The following is a 15,645-nucleotide window of genomic DNA, read 5'->3' on the forward strand; positions in this document are numbered from 1 at the left end:
TCACTCGATGTAGGAGAAAGATGGACTGACTTGAATATTAACAGCACAGGCATGAGAGTTTAGTTGCTTCTGCATTTCTTTCTATCTTTTCTTGTGCTGTTATAGCCTTTGGAAGCATATAAATGTTTATGTGCTTCTACACAGAGATAGATCCTGTCTTTAGTAGTGCTGTATGACACAATACTTCATGAGATGTTACTGTCCTTGTAATTCTGGCCATAAGTCTCAGCATATTTCTCATAGTTTGTTTAGTGTGCTAAACACTCAAAAACCTATTCAGAAAAGGTTGTTTCCCTCAGACATTTTCTGTCTGCTCCTTCTTTTCCAAAGAATTTTGTTCAGTTCTGTTTTACAGATTGTTGTATTAGGACAAGAAATGAATGGTAATTTGTGAAGTGATGGCTTTGACTTAAAAAGTCCTTTGAAATAAACATATTAACAGTAGCGATCAAGGTATGGATCTGAAGAACTGAGTCCTTAATGCCCCTCTCATGTAATACTGCTGTAAGGCTTAGTGTTCTAAAATGTCCTTTTGACATAATGTGTGTTTTCATCTTTTAAAACTAAAGTTAATTTTCCTCCTTGTTTGGGGGTTATTTTGATTAACAGCTCTGCTTAAAGCCAGACATAAAAGTGACATTTTTTGATGGCCTTGTTTGTCCACTGTACCTGTATTCTGCCCTGAACACCCTGAAAGGCTGAGAAGGAATGGAACACAATGGTCAGGAAATGTCCCCTTCTATTCTAATGAAACATTTTTTGTTCTTACACAAATGCTATGGAGAGACAGTTACCTGGGTGTCTGTTAACAAGTAATATTTTCTTGTTTAGCAGGTGAACCAAAAGCACGTTTGTAGTTTGTGTATCTCAGGGACACTCAGTGTGCTTTCAGAAGTGTCTTCTCAGTTGTTGCACATTTCTATTTGAAGGTGAATATGCAACGCAACAGATCTTAATTTTGTCTTGTACCACAGGTGTGGCTGCTACTAAAGACCATGATATAGGAACCACAAATCTCCATATCGAAGTGTCTGATGTCGTGAACATCCTTGTTTATGTTGGCATAGCAAAAGGAAATGGAGTACTTTCCAAATCAGGTAAAGGGAAGCTCACTCACTGTGCCAGGTGTAGATGGACTGAATGTTCTGCTGATTCCAAAACTGACACCATTCTTCTGAAGGGGATGGAGGATACCCATAAGTACTTGCTTAAACCTGGGAGGTTCTTTGTTTCAAGCGTTTGCACACATATTAGTTCTGCATAAATACACTGCAGCTCATGAATTATGAAATGGTGTTTCAGCCTCTTTTCACTTTTTTTTTTGTCTTTTCCTATAATTGATGCACCATTCCTGTGCTGGGACTGGCACAGCTAATGAAAGTGCAGGATGAAGGATTTCCTCTGGCAGCTCTGGTGGTTCTAACAGTTATGTCAGGATGATGTATTTGCCAGACCTTCTGTTTATTCTGCTCCTTCTGGGTGCACTGTGTTAACTCTATTGAATTTGGACTGTAATGTAATTTTTCAGCACCGGAGAGCTTAAATTGGTGTTTGTTAGTCAGCTCTATGAGATTTATTGGTTATGTGAAAAAGTCTTTAAATCACTGAAATAGTTTTGTTTCTTCCTCTTTTTCTTTTGTCCTCTTATTCCACAATCAGCAAATGTAGATTTTGGGTGTGACTAATACAGCTGCAGTAAAGTTTGTCTTTTATTAGCTTTGTTTTCACTTGGGTATGCACTGAGTTAATAGCAGCAAACTTGAGCATCCTGGGAGAGCTCTGCCTGCTAGAATAGCATGCTAAACATTGCTTATGCTGACTGCAGGAAAACACATTTTTCATCTTTTAATGTTTTGGTACCAGCCTGCTTGTTTATTTCAGGTAGGAGATTGTGTTCCGTCAAATTCAAGAAATGTGGAAGAGTTTAAAAATTAACTATTTTTAAGCTATCCGTGGCATTCTTGTTCTAGTACCTAATTACAAACACTGAGCACAGAGATCATCTGGGGGCTTCTGTTGTATTCAGCAGACTTTTATTCTGCTCAGTCTCACACAGGAAATTTGAAAAGAAGGTGTTTAGTTTCAAAGTTTTCCCTCTGTCTCACACTTAAAGAATATTTTTGTTGAATCTTAGGAGTTTTGAAGAAGTTGGAGGAGGAAGATTTGGATGATCTTTTAAGGAAGCGGTTGAAGGATTCAAGTGAATTACCTGGTGCTTTGTGGCACATTTACGCTGGCAAAGATGCTGACAAGATAAGAGAGTTTCTGCAAAAGGTTAGATTCATTACACATGATTTATAAATGAACCAAGTACTTAGTAAATCAAAGGGGGCTGGCAGAAACCACCAACTCCACCTGAGTGCAAGGGAAGGGAGGGAAGTAAAATTACTTCTTTATAGCACCTAAAATAAATTATAATTGACCTGCTACATCATCAACAAATAAAATACATGACATGATACATATTCACTTTGTAAGAGTTACAGGTGGCCTGCAAACCCTGAAGGCTCAGGAGGGCATGGAGATTTTTCTTGTCCTTCTCTAATACAAAAGATAATCCGTAGGATGATGTTTTTCTCTCACTGATCCATTCTTGCATTATCAGCTGCTGGATTTTTGGTGAGTTGTCCCATGCCAAAACCCTGACCTTGTCATCCAGCAGCCACTGATGTTCCTCAGGACTCTGTTAGGTCACTTAGCTCAAAGAACTTGCCTTGGCTCTTAGTGAAGGTGGAAGCACTGTGGTAACGTATCCAAGGGCAGCAAACTTATTCCTTAGCTACGGTGCAGCCTGTGGTGCAACAAGTTAGAGCCACATCAGAACCTTTCAGGTCATTCCATAGGATGGATATCCATCAGTGGCATTAAATGTAGGGATACCATGTTGGAAGCAGTTTTCTGTGCCCTGTCTTCAGCATGTTTTGATGTTCTAGGAGACAGCCTGGCTGGATGACATAGAAATACCAAAATATCACTGAAGTGGTTGCTCGAGGAAAAGAAATCTTTTCTCTCTTCTACTATGGGAAGAAATCAGATGAGTTTTAACTGGCTGAACCAAAGGGGTCCATAAACCCGCTGGAGGCCAAAGGCTCTACTGCCAGCAGGGAAAAGCCTTAAGAGCTCTGGCAGTGAAGATTGTTTTGGACAATAAAGCAGTGTTTCTGTACCAAGGCAGCTGTCCTCTGGTGACTCAGACATTTGCTCTTTGACAAGCTGAACTGGGGGGGGAAATGAGCACTAGTAAATAAAACACAGCTGATTCCAGGAGATTATGAATTATACAGCAAGACTTTTCTGTTCATTCAAAAAGTAGATGCTCATAAATTAGATTGTGGCTCTTCAGTTTGAAAAAGAATTGTGAACAAAAGCACAACTGCAAGTGAACAGGTGGACAATGAGGAGTATTCAGCGTTTCCTGTCTCAGAGCAGTCAAGGGATATTGTGAAACTCTTTGAGCAGCAGGTTTGAAACAGAAGCACTTAGGGTGCTGTGTAATGAAGGTCATCATTTGCTGCCATGGCTTGCCCTGGTATCCAGAATGAGTCGTGTACTGGAGTGTATTTTGGAAGTACTGAATGGGAGATTAATTGATGGGTAAACGCTGGGACCATTTGCTTGCTGATAAGAGATAACTGTAACAAGATAGTGAGATTTTATCCCCCTAGAAGAAGGAGGATAATACTGAAGAACAGCTTCAAGCTCTGCATCACATAATTAAGTATATTTAATATCTATATAAGTAAAAATCTATGTTTTTAATGAGATAATTTTTATGATAGGCGGATCAGAGTCAATAGAATTGATTTAGTAGCAGTAGCAGTAATAGTTGTTCCCCTGTGGCTCACAGGTGAGAAATGGGTGTGCAGTTTGGTTTACCAATGTCAGGAAGTATTTTATATGTCCATCATTTTTTCTGAATACCCTCATGGGATGGTAGGAAAATAACTTCTTATCCCAGTGTGATTGGGGTGCGAAGGGGACCTCTTGATGGCCCTCTGTCTAGCCCTGCGCTCCAGCAGAGTCACCTGGAGCAGGTTTCCCAGGACTGTAGGACCCTTGGGTTTTTATCTGCTGCTTTTTTCCTGAAGCTGGGGTTGTGGTGGTGCTTGTCTGTGTCAAAACTGAAGGTTGTAAGTCTGAGGAATTGGCAGCACAGGAACTCCTGAGGTCAGATATTATTTTCTGGATGAAAGAAGTCACACGGAGAGTGTCTGGCTCATTAGTAGATTATTGTGCAGAGTTCTTTACAGCTCTGCATTTTGGAGTGGGAGTGCTGCAGATGTCTTCAGTTCAGTGGGACTTCACAGTTCCTTTGAGGTTGTTTTGAATCCCTGACTAGAGTTCTTGTTTGGATATTGGGAACACAGTAACGTTACTGGCAAGTTAGATATATTTTCAGTTTATCAGCAAAAGGTTTGGTTATTTTGGAAGTGACTTGGGATCTGTCCTGTACTTTCAGATAGCAAAGGAGCAAGGCTTAGAAGTTTTACCCGAGCACGATCCAATACGTGATCAGAGCTGGTATGTGAACAGAAAACTTCGCCAAAGACTTTTCGAAGAATATGGAGTAAAAACCTGTACGGTTATTCAGTTCCTTGGAGATGCTATTATTCTACCAGCAGGAGCACTTCATCAGGTAATGTACCTCAGCTTAAAGACACGCAGGATTAAATAGCATAAATGCAGTAAAATGACTTTTTTCCAAAGACATAGATACATCTGTACGCAAGTAGATTTTATTTTCTTATTAGTGGCTGTTAGTATATAGGAATGTAAAATAAAGTTACATCTAGTGGTGTAACTGATTAACCAGTGCTAATGTACAGCAACTTGAATGCCTTAAATATTAGTTCCTTTTTTTACTTTAGAATTACAAATGAACAGACTATTATTAACCGCTGTTTTCCACTTCTCATTTCCTTAGCAGATTTCTAAACAAACTGGGGTTAGTTATGGCAAAGTCAGGTTAGTAATTTTTTTCTTCTAAGCCAAAAGTTGACCTCACCGGGAGAGGCAGGGAGAGCAACTCGAGCAGGTAAAAACCACCTGGATGTCACTGTTTTTCTCTTCAGCCACAGGAGAATTGTAGTGGGTATTCTGGTGTTTCTGTAACAAGGGTTTTGGTTGTTTTCCCATGCCACACTGTTTATTTTTACACAAAAGGTACATTAGTCACCTGGAGTCATCATTGTCCCTTCTTGCCATCAGAAAGAGTATACTGCCTTTGCAGCAGCTGAGCTGATTTAATCCTTAGTTATATAAGGAAAAGTACTGCCAGTGGGGCAGTTCTGGAGAAACAGGATGAATTTGTGGCAGTCAGCTTCAGTCATCTCCTGGCACTGCCTTTTGTTTGGCCTTTTTTTTTTTTCCTCCCAGTCTGTGAACTGCTGCTCCTTGGTGAAAAGAGGAAGAAAGCACAGTTGTTTTGGGGCCGTTATAGATTTCTTTCTTTCTTCATTAACCTTTTCCTGCTTCAGCAGGAAATGGAGCCTTCTTCCTTGCTGTGTCACCAGCTGCCAGGCAGCACTAAGGAGGGAGCTGACTGTCCAGGAATGAGGAGCATGCCCACCCTGCACTTGGGGTTGTAAACCATCATGCTATTAAACATTTATCATTGATCTCCACGCGGGTTCAAGCGAGGCCAGGCCTTTCTGGGGAAGATGCTATTTGGTTTCTGATGTGCAGATCAGCTTCCACCTGCTGGCAGGGAGGAAGCAATGGCTTGCCATGTCACCGTGGCCAGGGCAGTGGGGCTTCTTCCTCTGTGAAAAACTGCCTGGTGATGACAGCTGCTCTGTCCCTGCTCTCTCTGCTGGCTCTGTCAGTTCTGGGGCATTGGAAACAACAGGTACCTTACCCAGACCAGGCTCCTCATCATTCCAGTGGGGTTTTGGGTGGGTTTAATGTGGTGGTACGTAGCTCTGGATAGTCTGCAGGGATTTGTTTTCTGGCAAAGAAAAAAAAACACCCAAAGAGCCCCAAACAAACCCAGGTGACCCAAATCTGGAGTTTTTGTAGGTTACCTTTCCCTGTACCTTATCTCCAGGGCTTGATGTTACTTCACAAAGGTGAAAGAATGTCTGACATTGCTGTTGTTCTTGGCTCCTGTTGGGCTAAAGCAGCTGGGGCTCCCAGAGTCATGTATTGCATCCTCCTGTAATCTTGCTCTGATCTCTGGAAACAAGGGAGAGATGTCCCAGATATGAGAGTGAAAAGGGAACCCACAGAAAATAACAAATATACTGGGAAATTTGCTTTATATAGCATGTGACATTATATAAAGGGATGCAGAATATAAAACATGAAGTAGTGGGACTGTTCCAGGCTTCACTGCAGTTCATACATTTAAGGACCAAAAATAAGATCACTCTTATCTCCTTGGCTTTAAACTCCAGATTGCTTTTGAAGTGGTAATGTTCTAGCTTCTGGCACCAAGGAGTTAATAACGTGGTGTTTTTAAACCTTAGTGGGTGAAGCTGAGAACCTTTTCATCTTCTGTAAGTTCCTGTGAATCTGCCACGTAGGAGGAAATGAAAGCATCGTGTTCTTTCATGTATGTGTGCACAGTGCTCTCTCTATATAGAGGTGCATAAATACTGACCTTAGGGATCAGCACCAGCACTTCAGAGATACAAAGCACATTTAAACACTGAAAAATAAGTCTGCACAAGAATACATACCACGTTGAGTTTACACATTGAGTGTTTCAGATTTACATGTGCATCATGAGTCTTTAATTATTAAAACTAGGTGAGAGTTGATACTAAATTTGGTGGTAAATTAACATTTTTATTTTTGTTTGCTCATCAGTAATGTTGTGGAGCAGAGGAAATCAGGCTGAGGGCTGGAGTTAGGGAGCCTGGGTGCCTGTGGTCACTGCATGGTGTAGGTCAGACACTTGCATCCTGGAGCCAGTTAGGATTGTTGGTACACTACTGCTTCTGGTGTGCTGGTCTAGAGTTTTACTGTTCTAACAGTAAAACTGTGGAGGAGCTTGTGTGTTTTCTTCTGTATATCCTTTTTTTCCTCTTTCCCAGGTTCTGTGGATTCATGTCTAGCTTTTAAAGTAACTTATTCTTAACATTTTATGGTAGCATAAAGCATTCTTGTTGCTTCCCAGGTTTCTCCTCTCCCTGTGTCCTTGCAGGCAGCAGTCACATCCCCCTGGTGATCACTGCAGTAGGCAAAGTCTGGCTGTTCCTGGGGTGGGGGTGGGAGGCAGAGCCTCTCCTGTGAGCTGTGACGGGCAGGGCAGCCTTGTCAGTGCCTCTTGTGGAGGGAATTGCTCTCTCGGGAGAGGAAACCAGAAATAGATGCAGCCTTGCACCGGTCACCTCTGCAGATGCTTCCCTGGATGCAGCGTGAGGGATGTGCTGTGGGATCACGCTGTGTCCTTCCTTCTCGGCTGTGTGAGTCGGGAGCTCAGCAGTGTCCCTGCCTTGCTGATGTCTGGGCCTTGTTTGCTCTGTGGGGCTTGGAACAGGGAGCCCTGAGCTCTCCTTGGAACTTCCCCAGCTAAAAAAGGAGTGTTGTGCTGTCCTGAATGAGTCACTCTTTCTGCTGCTCCTCTGTGGGTCATGCTGCATCACAGGCATCTCTAGGGATGCCCTGTCTGCTTTTAACTTGGTGGCTCCAAATTTGTAAAATGTTTTGGCGATGAATTAAAAGCTGAAGGTACTGGAGTCAGTGATTGAAATGTGGTGTTGAGGCTCCCTGCAAAACTCGTTCATAGAGAAACGGGTTATTATAATGTTGGGTTTTATAGTGGTATTATCTTGATTTAACAGCAGGATTATATATTGTAAAATTACGTGCTGGAGGTAATGGGACATCCTGGCGATGTTCCGATAAGGATGTGGGATAAAGGTCTGGGCGTGGCGAGTGCAGAGCTCCCGGAGCTGAGCCTTGCAGGAAGTGGCTGATCCTGTGGCCGTGAGGACGGGTGGGTGGCCCTTTCCTCCCTGCCCAGTCACCTTTCCCTGTCCCAGCCCAGGTCTGAGGCTTTTCCAACACTCCACCCATCTCCTGGCCCTGCTGGAAAACCTCTGCTGTGTGTGGGCTGGGTGTGAAGCTGTTGTCAGTTCAGCTGGAAGTGGCACAGGCGTGGGAGTGCTGCACTCCTCACCCCGCAAACCCCGGGGGATCCTCGCTGAACGTTTTTATTTGTGTGTGTCACTGTATCAGCTTGTGCTATAAATATTATAAATAGAACTGCCTGTGGGCTGCCAGGGGGGTATTCCCATGGTAAAATCTGTCCTCCCCACAGGCTTTTCACACGGATAAGACAGGCCCTGGAAGGGAAGGAGGCTTAAGGCATAGCAGAATGAAAGGTCTGAGGGAAACATTCCCTATTCTGCCATGGAGGGAGAGGGAGTTGGTGAAACCTTGTCTTGGTGAGGAGAAAGTGAATGAGTCCTGTGGGATTTGCATGGGCTGGCAGGGAAAACAAGGGCAGGTAGAGACTTGAAAGAGGTGAGAAGTCTGAGGGAGGAGAGGGGGCTGTAGCCAGGCAGAGAAATTTCAGCCCAGGCTCTAGGAAATTCCCTGAGAGGGGAGAGCCTCATGATGGCACTTGTGCAGCTGCTGCCTTGCTCCTGGCTTTCTGCCGCTCGCAAACTGTGGCATCAACAAACCCTCCTCGAATCTGGAATGTCTTCTGTTGTGATTCACTCTCAGGAGGGACCAGCACTGCTTTGTCCTTGATGATGGGGCTGCAGAAACCCTGCATGCAACACAAGTGCTGAGCTGGAGTTACCACTGGGAGTTCAGCTGTAGAGGGCTGAGCTGCCCATGCTTGGGCAGTGGTTTTGAAGAAGAGAATAATTTTTAAATGAAGTCCTGTATCCTCAGCTGTGCAGGCCCCAGGGGTTTCTTTGAATGTCAGGTACCATAATGGAAGTTTTAGAGTATGCATTTAAAAACTCTAGATTTTGCTAGGTTCGACCTTAAACTGTAGAGATCTCTGTCAGCCCTGAGCAGGGTGGGACTGGGTGTTGCTGGGATGTCAGCAGAGCTGCCTCCCCAGCCCCAGGCTTTGGGAATTCCACAGAATTGCACAACTCTGAGGAGCTGTTGGAGTTCGGGGAAGTGAGGGTTTTGACATGCTGAATTACAAATTACAGTGTAATTTGTAAGGGTTTAGGGGTGAAAATCCGATACTGAATGTTCCTGAAGGGAACGAGCAGGAGTTGATAGTCAGGTCACAACCAGGAACTGTTTTCCCTCTCCCCTGTCCTCCAGGTAGGACCTGAGTGGCAGGAGATGGTGTCTGTTCCTCAGCAGTTACCTCACACCAGTAAGAGGAAAGTGCTTTCCCCCCCCCCCCCTTCTCAATCTACCCCTTTCTTTGTTCATGATTTTTTTTTTCTTTTGAGTGTTCCCACCAGCATTACTTCTCCATGAGTGTGGAAGCTCCCAGAGGAGCTGGGTCCTGCAGGGCAGGGCTGTGGCCGGGTGGGTCTGCGGATCCAGTGCCTACGCCGTGGCTGGAAAGGCTGTGCAGCAGCTGGTGAAAGGCTGTGCAGCAGCTGGTGAAAGGGTGGAATAACACATCAGAGTGTTCAAAGTGTGCCTTTTGCCAGAAGCTCTTAGATCTAAGTCAAATACACTTAATTGCTCTATACCTGTGAAGCTGCCCTTTAGTCTGATAAGGCTGTGGTTAAGGGATGTCAAGGCCCATTCTTTTCTCAGGTCTTTCTGCCAAAGAATAACCCCAAATACTAATTATCAGTCTCTTCTTGTTATTTTGGATAGGTGCAAAATTTTCACAGCTGTGTTCAAGTAACTGAAGACTTTGTGTCTCCAGAACACCTTGTACAGTCATTTCACTTAACGCAGGAGCTGAGGCTGTCGAAGGAAGAAATCAATTACGATGATAAACTGCAGGTAGGAAGCGGAGGCCGCTCTGGAAGCAGCTGGGAAGGCAGGGCTGGGAAGGCAGGGCTGGGAAGGCAGGGCTGGGAAGGCAGGGCTGGGAAGGCAGGGCTGGGAAGGCAGGGCTGGGAAGGCAGGGCGTGCTGGGGCTCATTGAAATGCCGAGCAGTTCGTGGAGCTACTTCCTCACTGCTGTTCACACAGAATAACAATGAGCAGCAGCTTCAATGCCAGGGCTCTAAGCGACTCTCCCTTGAGTTGCTGGTTTTATTTATTTCACATGACATTTTAAAATGTGTAAAAAGCTGTTCCCTTTTGCAGGGGCTTGGTGCATCCTTCCTTTTTTTTCATCCACTGTGCTTAGCGCTCAGTCCTAAACTTTGCAGAGTTCCTCAATCACAGACCTTACTAAAATCTGTCTGATGTTCTTGCAGGTTAAAAATATCTTGTACCACGCAGTTAAAGAAATGGTGAGAGCTTTGAAGATCCACGAAGGTGAAATGGAAGATATGGATGAAAACTGAGCGCGTTCTGCTTTTTGGAGTTACCATCAGAGGGAGGTCCTTTCCCCTGGCCTGTGAATGGTATGCACACTAATTTAAGCTTCACAAACCATCGGTGCCAAGAAAAAATAGTCATCGTATTTACTTGTTAATGACACTGCGACGGTAGAGCTTCATATCACAGCCACTGTGATTCCATGTTCCACTTGCAAACAGTTGAGCAGCATTCTGCTGTCTGTATTATAATGTACATGAAGTTTGTGAAATGTCAAAGATTTAAGATGATGTATTTATTTTTGGAAAAAAACCACAAAATTCTATGCTATATTGTTGATCAAATGTAAATGTGACTTGTACAGTTTGCTAAAATAATTCAGATATTTTTCACTACATTGAGACAGTTACTGTGAGAGTAGGACACAAACACCAGCTATTGCCTGCATTTGGGATCTTGCTGAGTCCGCACAGCAGTCATGTCATAATCTGAAAATTACTGCCAAATAACTGTAAACTTTGTAAAATATAAAGTATATAAAGTAGATATTAAATACAGACACTTCAGTATTTTATTGAAGCTATTCAGTGTACAATTAAACGTTTTCAAAAGGTGTAATTTATTTAAAAATTGTCTCATTTTGGTAAAATTTATGTGAACTTTTAAAGCTTAAATATTAAACTTAATATGCTATGTAAATATATACATATATACATTCAATGATGTATTTTTTTAAAACATTGGCTTGCTTTAATTTGTTAAAAGTGCAAGTGTTACACATGCTTTGTACATTGAAGTTGAAAGGGGTTTTACATTTTCCATTAAAATGACTTTATCAGACGTGGTGCTGTCGGTTTCTGTGCCTGTGCAGCTCCGGTGCTGCCCTCTGCGGGCCGGAGCCGGGACTGCGGGCAGAGCCACCTTCCCTTTGGGAATCGGCTCCTGCTTTGCGGAAAGGGGGAAAAGGCGTTTCTGCAGAATAATTATTTTATAACAACGAGGCTTTTTACAGTTCAAGTAATACCACAAAATAATGTTTAAAAAATATATTTGTATCTGGTTTTATTTAATAATGATAAGTGTTAGTTGAGCAGAATTCTCACTCTTGGAGTGAGTTTGAAAAGTTAAAGTGTACTTTGATTTAAGTTATTAAAACTATTGAAACGTTTGGATGGATATCAGATGCTGAGCACAGCCATTGGCCAGCTCCCGATGTGTCTGAAAGGGGATGATAATTAGCCTGGGTACAGTAATGCGCTTGGGTCTTGCTCCCAGTCTGACATCTCACTGGGGTTTGGGTAACCAAAAAACCCCAAATGCCATATAAAATTACCCTTAAAAACAGTGAAACACAAAAGTAATTTCTCATTGCAGAAGTCTTTAGTTGTCTTGAAAACTTGGAATTTATGTCAAATGGGGTTACTGTTGCTGTGCTTGGCAGTTGATTCTTAACTTCGAACTCGGTTCCATCCAGCATCTCCTCTCTTCTTCCCTACAGCACTGGAGCACTGGCTGGAGATGCAGGACCTGCCAGTGTACATTTGCTTAATGACAAGTGGACTCTAACCACACAGTCTTTATTTTTCAAGTTCAGGATATGTAAATGAGTGATTTTTTTTTTAATCGAGTTTAAGTGTTTTCCTCCCAGATTGAGTTTTGGTGAGGTACTTGTAGTGTTTGTGAAATGTCTGGAGGCTGCTGAAGTTACCATTCCTGCTGCAGAGTGTCACACCCCCCCTTGTTTGTTTTCCTGCACCGAGACCAGTTGTTGGGCCTGGGCCATCACTGTCCTCTCCTTGTGCTGCTGTGTCTGCAGTGAATGGAAGAGGTTGGTTTCCCCTGGGTTACTCTCACAAAGTGTCACATTGCCGTGCCTGTCCTGGCCAAAGCCATGGCTTCCTGCGCTCCAGGCAGTGCCTGACAGCTGATGGCACTTGTGCCTCCAGCCCCGAGCTTTGGCACCATCCTTCGGGCCTGTGGGGCACTTGACAGCTGCCTCTGCCATCCCTCACTGCCTGCAGGGGGGGATCCCTGCACCTCCCTGTCAGCCTGGAGGAGTTTTTACCTCCTCAGGGGGAATCAGAGGAGTCGCTGAACTGGGGCTAATTTGTATTTCCAAGTGTTAATATTTTAAGTTCTTCCTTTGTGACCTTTTTCCTGCCACCTTTGCTGATCAATCCTTAAACGTATGACAAAGGACACACTTTTCTTTTTAATCTGCAAAAAATGTGTGGGTGAAACGGGTGGTGAAGCAGCAAGAATGTTCCCAGAGAAGAGCCTGAGAGATTGACAGGATTTTAGGACTAAAAGTGTGATTTTGGAGAGGCAAAACTGCTGGGCTCGAGCTGCAGTGTTGCATGGTGTGCAGCACTGTCACTGGGTAAGTAATCTTGGCTGCTTTTGTAGCAAAGAGAAATGATAAATTACTTTGAACTGCATAAATAGGGTGTCACTGTAGAGTTTAACTCTCCACTTGTGTAGTTTTAAAATTTTGTGGTTGGTGTGGATTTGTGATGCAGAAGAACATGACCTGATTCATTTTGCAAATTGCTTTGGGAATTGCTGCACTCGTGGGTGACACATCCTCACAAACTGCCCACCACAATGACCGTTTTTCCCAGTAATTAATAGGAAGGCAAGAAGCCAAAAGCAGTGACCAAGGACAACGTGGCACAAGTTGAGTGTGACAGGGAGCACTGTAAAGTGTGTATTGCTGTCAGCTTGAAAAATCCCTGCAAGTCACCTGCTGCACGGCTTGGCAGACCACAAGTTGTTAAAGTCAGTAGCTACTCCAGATACTACTAAAAGAAGCAAAAAAATTTTTGGTTTTTTTGAGTCCTTAGTGTACCAAATTCTGCTTATTCAGTGCCTTAAGATTCCTGGCTCGGTCACAATGAAGTGGAGCTCCCCTCCAGGAAACGGGAGGAGGAAATCAGGCTGGGTCATGCTTGTGGCTGTGACCTGAGGTGTTCATGGCTGATGTCTGAGACCTGAGGGGTTTATGGGGAGAGGTTTTCTTTTCCGGTTAGTTTTTTCCCTCTTGACCATTTCCATGTTCTGTGAGGCATGTTTTTCCCATCTTCCTTTCAGAAAGACTTTTCAGGGGGGTCAGTCTCAACTGACCAACTACAGTTGGTCTACAGTCTCAACTATTTCAATACAGCCAAAAGTATTCAGTGAGATCAGCTGAAGCTGTTTGAGTGCAGGAATGCTGTCAGCTCCTAGAGCAGGGATATGAAGTACCATGTGTCATCTTTTGTCACCTTTCCATTGAGACTAAGCTCTGTCTTCATCTGCTTTGCTCTCCATGAAACTCACTCTTTCCTGTCCTTTGAGAGATCACATCTCAAACTCATCAAAACTGTGAGCCCTGCTCCTCACCCCCCCTCCTTCCCAGCTCCTCACCATCACCTCCATCCTCAGCACTGCCTTACAGTAAACAACCATAGTAATGTTCTTCCTATTGAACTGCAGAGGTAACTAATGAAGAGTAAGCAATTAGCAAAGAATGAAGTGGGGCTGCGATGACCTGAGGTGTTTTCAGCACAGATGGTTGCTGTGTATATGGTTTAGCAGAAACAGAAATTGCTGGAATTACTGGCAGGGAAGTGGTCCCCGATACAGAGGTCAGATGTAGGGGTTTGTTTAACAGTCTGACTAGCAAATCTATTTATTCTGCTCCCCCAGCTTCACACAAGTTGCTCAGATCTGCGTGTGTGAGCAGAACCCGCATCTGATCAGCTCTGTGTTCTCATGCTCCCTGACCTTTTCAGTAGGTGGTAATTCTGTTTGTACCCTCTCCCGTGACATCCTGTCAACCCCTCTGCTGCTCTCCCAGCTGACAGCCTTCCCTGCCTTGTGCCTGGAACTGGGAATTTCCCTTCCTTCCTCCTTCCACAGCCACCATGGCCTGTTCTGCTGCTTTCCTGAGCAGGATGTTTGTGCTCTCCCCCACATCCGCGCTGGATGAGCTGCCTCTCCCTGTTGAGATCCTGGACTGAGGTTTTGCTGTGCTTTCCCTTCCTGACCCCCAGCTCTGCCCCAAACAATGTCGGCTCTGCCCTGCGCTCCTGCTTTCCGCCTTTTGACTTGTGCTTTGTTGGCTGGAGCTTCTCCTTCCCTGCCTTTGTGTTCCCATGGGGTGTGTGCCCCAGCAGTGCCCTGGGGGATCCACCACCATGTTCCTTTCTTCCCGTCTCAGCAGGGTGCCCAGGAAGCTGCCCAAGGAACAAATGCCGTGTAGCATTAGCAGCACACACAGAGTTCTGTACCTCTCTACTTTTTTCATTTGTTCTCATGGGTTTTGAAAAGGAAGTTACCATCTATATATAGCTGGTAGGAAAACCTTGCCTCACAGCACAGTGAAGACATCGTTTACCTGATGTGTTGTGTGCAAATAGTTGCATTCTAAACATGGGCCCTTCTAAAGGTATGTGGTAGACTGAAGGATTTTTGTTGTCATGTTTCAAAGTGAACATTTCTGGTATCTTCCAACCATACCAAGACAATATATTGTTGACCCAGATGCCTGTTTCTTTTTCCAGTCCCTGGGCATGTGGTTTTACCGTAGCTCTGTGCTTCCTTAGTGAAATTAAAGAGTAGGGTTTAGTAGCTCTGGGGCAGGAAATCCTGTATTTTCACAGCTCTAAGGATTTGATATTGTTTGATCTCAACAATATCTGAACTCCTGCAGCAAATGGGCCTGAGGGGACACTTCAGATGATTACAAGACAAAAAGCCTGGTTAAGCTGAGGTTAGTTCTGGGAAAACAAACATGGGAGAGAAAGGAGGTGCAGGAAAAGATAGCCATATCTCTGAGTCCTGAGGGAGCAATGAGCTTTTTATACAGTTGAACTCCACATCCTCGGGCAGGAAAGCCTGGCAAATAATGTCCAGCCTATACCTGACTTGTGGCAGCCACACCACTGCTCCAATTGCTTTGGAACAGTTTGATTTTGTTTTCTGCTCTATTTTTAGTCCAATTCAGTACAGGAAACATTGTGGCTGTACTTGCTTTTCTCCATCTATTTTGCTCTCGAGCCTGCTTTTATAGAACTGTAAAGCAGCCCAGGTTGGAGAGGTCCTGAAAGGTCATCTAGTCCAACCTTTTGTGAGAAAGGGGAGCCTAGATGAGGTGTAGTCCATGCCAGTGAAGGCAGGTCAACACGAATTGCAGATGGCCAAAGAGCTGCTGTTGACAGGCATAGGAAGGAGTTCTAGGCTGGAGTTCCTGAACATGGAAATGCTCTCGGAGGAAGCCGTCGCAAGATCCTT

At 44.1% G+C, this 15,645-nt stretch overlaps 1 protein-coding gene across 8 annotated transcripts in view; it reads left to right on the forward strand.

Moving 5' to 3' along the window:
- Window positions 1-11,211, forward strand: part of JMJD1C (jumonji domain containing 1C) — a 155,934-nt gene extending 144,723 nt beyond the window's left edge. For all 8 annotated transcript variants that reach the window (XM_064662341.1, XM_064662342.1, XM_064662344.1 and 5 more), the window contains 5 exons: window positions 975-1,097; window positions 2,135-2,274; window positions 4,460-4,636; window positions 9,754-9,885; window positions 10,308-11,211. In XM_064662341.1, the coding sequence (XP_064518411.1) occupies window positions 975-1,097; window positions 2,135-2,274; window positions 4,460-4,636; window positions 9,754-9,885; window positions 10,308-10,397 (662 nt within the window). In that variant the 3' untranslated portion in view covers window positions 10,398-11,211. The remainder of the gene's footprint in view (window positions 1-974; window positions 1,098-2,134; window positions 2,275-4,459; window positions 4,637-9,753; window positions 9,886-10,307) is intronic.
- The last annotated feature ends 4,434 nt before the right edge of the window (window positions 11,212-15,645 follow it).

Source organism: Pseudopipra pipra, chromosome 8 (assembly GCF_036250125.1).
Source record: "Pseudopipra pipra isolate bDixPip1 chromosome 8, bDixPip1.hap1, whole genome shotgun sequence".
NCBI classification, from domain to species: domain Eukaryota; kingdom Metazoa; phylum Chordata; class Aves; order Passeriformes; family Pipridae; genus Pseudopipra; species Pseudopipra pipra.